Below are 2,941 nucleotides of genomic sequence, written 5' to 3' on the forward strand. Positions count from 1 at the left end.
CATATTAATCTTTGATTTTGGTAATGTTATGAAATAATTTAAATGAAAAAATAAATTTAGGATGTAGTATATTAGCAATTTCATAATTTTCAACAAAAGTATTTCTCGTATTTTGCAAATTTAATTTTAGAATAAAATGTTGATATTTTACATATTTCAGGATGTGGTGAATTTTCGGTGTGGGAATTTGGTGGTTATGAACCATATCATATGGCATACGATCATTTTGTTGGTAATACTGATTGTGTTCATGTAATTGTATATCGTTGTACCGATCCGACAGAGATACAATACAAACAAGTGCTTTATTGGATGAATTTCTTGAAGGGACGTGTCACACCAAGTGAACCGATTGGACATTGCGGAATCATTTCACGAAGAAGCAAGGTGACAATCACTTCATAAATGCTGTATTTTTTTGGGGTAAAATTGAATTCCGGGATTTCAAAGTAGTTTTTTTTTTGCTGGTTATAAATTTTAGTAGTCACTTTTATTTTTATGAAATTTTTATTTTAATTTAATCGTTTCATACAATCATCCATTCCGTTATCGAATAGTTAGGAATGGTATAGCTTGAAATGTTTGTCTTCGGTTATTTTATTTTATTTTATTTTTTTTTTTTTTGTCACGCAAAGATGGTAAATCAAGTTATATTATCAGCGAATAATCTGATTGACAAAATCTAACATATTAATAAAATTTCAATTATTAGTTAGCAGTTGCTGATTTTATTCTAATTTTATTTTACTTTTTTTTTTCAGCACTTTTTGATGAAAAAATTTTCCCTTTAAAATATCATCATTGTTTGTTACTATATATAGGTTATAATAATTGGTAGTCATGCGACGCCAGCACTTTTTCCGCAACGGAACAGCGATGGCGATTACATTTCATCAGATGGTGACGCAATGCTGAAAACTATTCGTTTACGTTTTGAGACACATTTTGATATACACGATCAGTTAATTCTACTTAATTCAACTCAAAATAATTGCCCAGGTTTTTTTCTTCTTGTTGAGTTTGAAATTTTGAACAGAATTGTTCCTCGTAATTCAGATATTTGAATTATTCGTACACTGATACGATTGTCATCAGTGTAACTTTACTAAATATGACCAAAGATTAGATGTTGATAATTTGAGGATTGACAATCAAAAAGATCGAGAGTGATTGATAATGATATGCTGTTGTTGAATAGAAAATGGAATTAATGAAAATTACTAAATATTTAATACTCATTTATAGGGATGAAATCACTCAAAGCATATCTTTCAAAAGCACGCGAATCCATACTTTCGGTATGTCATTCTGTTGTTTTTTTTCGGGAGGATTTCCGGTCCGGTCAAGTATTGCAGTATTTTTTCCAGTAATGCGCATATTCGAAACGCGTTTTTTTCTCAACCGAAAGATGCACTTTGACGAATTACAATAAATGCATTAAATTAAATCAAATTGCCTAAACCTATTATCCAAACTTTTTTAGTTTCTGTTTTTTATTTTTCGAATATCAGTCTATTTCATGAATTTAAAAAAAATGTTCACTTCATTTGCAGCGATTGCAAAAACCTTTGGGTTTATTGGACATGACTGTACAATACATTGTTGGTATACGTAAGCAGCATACCTTCTTTCCGGTGATAACATGGCCACATTTTACAAATTTAGTACGGAATGAGGTGAATTCACTAGCAGGTGATAATCATTGTAGACAATTAATTCAGCAATTACAACTTATTGGCGAGGTTAGCTCCTTCTTTTATTGAAGATAGAAATCACTAATTCCTACATTTCCACTTTTTCTTAGACGACAAAATGATTTTGAAAAAAGAAACTTATAATTTATAACTTACAAGCATATAAATATTAACTTACAAATGCCATTACTTTCGTACTGTTAAATTCCTTTGGGTGTATGAATGATTGAAGTAGGAATAGTGTATTATCTTTACATCAAATAATTATTGTTGTTGATAAACATGAGAGTAATATTAATAATAAAATGCGAGATATCGAGAAAAAGTTATGAGATGTTAGAGTGATGATTAGGTTTAATGATTTGCATTAATTACATGATCAGTTTCTAGGAATTGACCATTTATTGTATGATTTATTTCAAAGATGCGAAATTAAAAAAGAGATTCAGTTTTCTCAAAATTATTACATGAATTCTTTCAGGTTGTCTATCTACGGGATGAGGTTTCAGAACTGGATTATGTTGTACTATCACCGGAATGGCTTGGTACTCATGTATTGGGCAATCTCCTTTCTGCAGAATTTTTATCACAGTGTCATATGAATGGTTGTTACTCAATTGATGATTTTGCACCAATATATCCAGAAATTGCGGATCCGGCAGATTTACTACGAATTTTGGACACGTTACAACTTTGTGCACCCACTGATTCTGATGGTGAAGCGGAATTTGAATTCCCAGCCTTTAATATTTTAAATCCTCCAAAGTGAATTTTTAATAAAATAATTTATTTCTTTCCATTCTAAAATTATATCAAATTATATTTTAAAATTCGAATTATTTTCTAGTCAAAATTGGATTGCTGTATTCATATTGCTGCTAATTAATTCTAATTTTTAATTAAATTTCAAAGTAGAAGCTTTTGAATTTCACTTTCACTTGTCGTCATTTCTTTAAGGTTTTCTCAAAATTATCATCATTCTTTTGATACTTCATCCATTCGAATAAATTAAGTAATAATAAGAACATTTTAGAGATATTTGGCAACGTGATCGATTAACATATGTTTATGGTGGAGTACGGGTTTTACCAATGCGTGGAATGGAACGTTCACTTCAGAGTACATTTCCGCGAATACAAGTTGCATTACGTCGATCAATGCATGATTTTCAGGTCATTTATTTTAGTTCGTACTTAATTTCTTGTAAAACTTGAATCTAAATTCAATCTAGTTTTTTTTTTTTTTTT

At 29.7% G+C, this 2,941-nt stretch overlaps 1 protein-coding gene across 2 annotated transcripts in view; it reads left to right on the forward strand.

Moving 5' to 3' along the window:
* Nucleotides 1-2,941, forward strand: part of LOAG_18496 — a gene marked incomplete at both ends in the record, with an annotated part of 26,664 nt that overhangs the window by 21,780 nt on the left and 1,943 nt on the right. For both annotated transcript variants that reach the window (XM_020451156.1, XM_020451155.1), the window contains 6 exons: nucleotides 161-387; nucleotides 822-999; nucleotides 1,246-1,298; nucleotides 1,554-1,742; nucleotides 2,176-2,459; nucleotides 2,728-2,866. In XM_020451156.1, coding sequence (XP_020305083.1) covers nucleotides 161-387; nucleotides 822-999; nucleotides 1,246-1,298; nucleotides 1,554-1,742; nucleotides 2,176-2,459; nucleotides 2,728-2,866 — 1,070 coding nt within the window. The remainder of the gene's footprint in view (nucleotides 1-160; nucleotides 388-821; nucleotides 1,000-1,245; nucleotides 1,299-1,553; nucleotides 1,743-2,175; nucleotides 2,460-2,727; nucleotides 2,867-2,941) is intronic.

This window comes from Loa loa, assembly GCF_000183805.2.
Source record: "Loa loa unplaced genomic scaffold supercont3.335, whole genome shotgun sequence".
NCBI lineage: Eukaryota > Metazoa > Nematoda > Chromadorea > Rhabditida > Onchocercidae > Loa > Loa loa.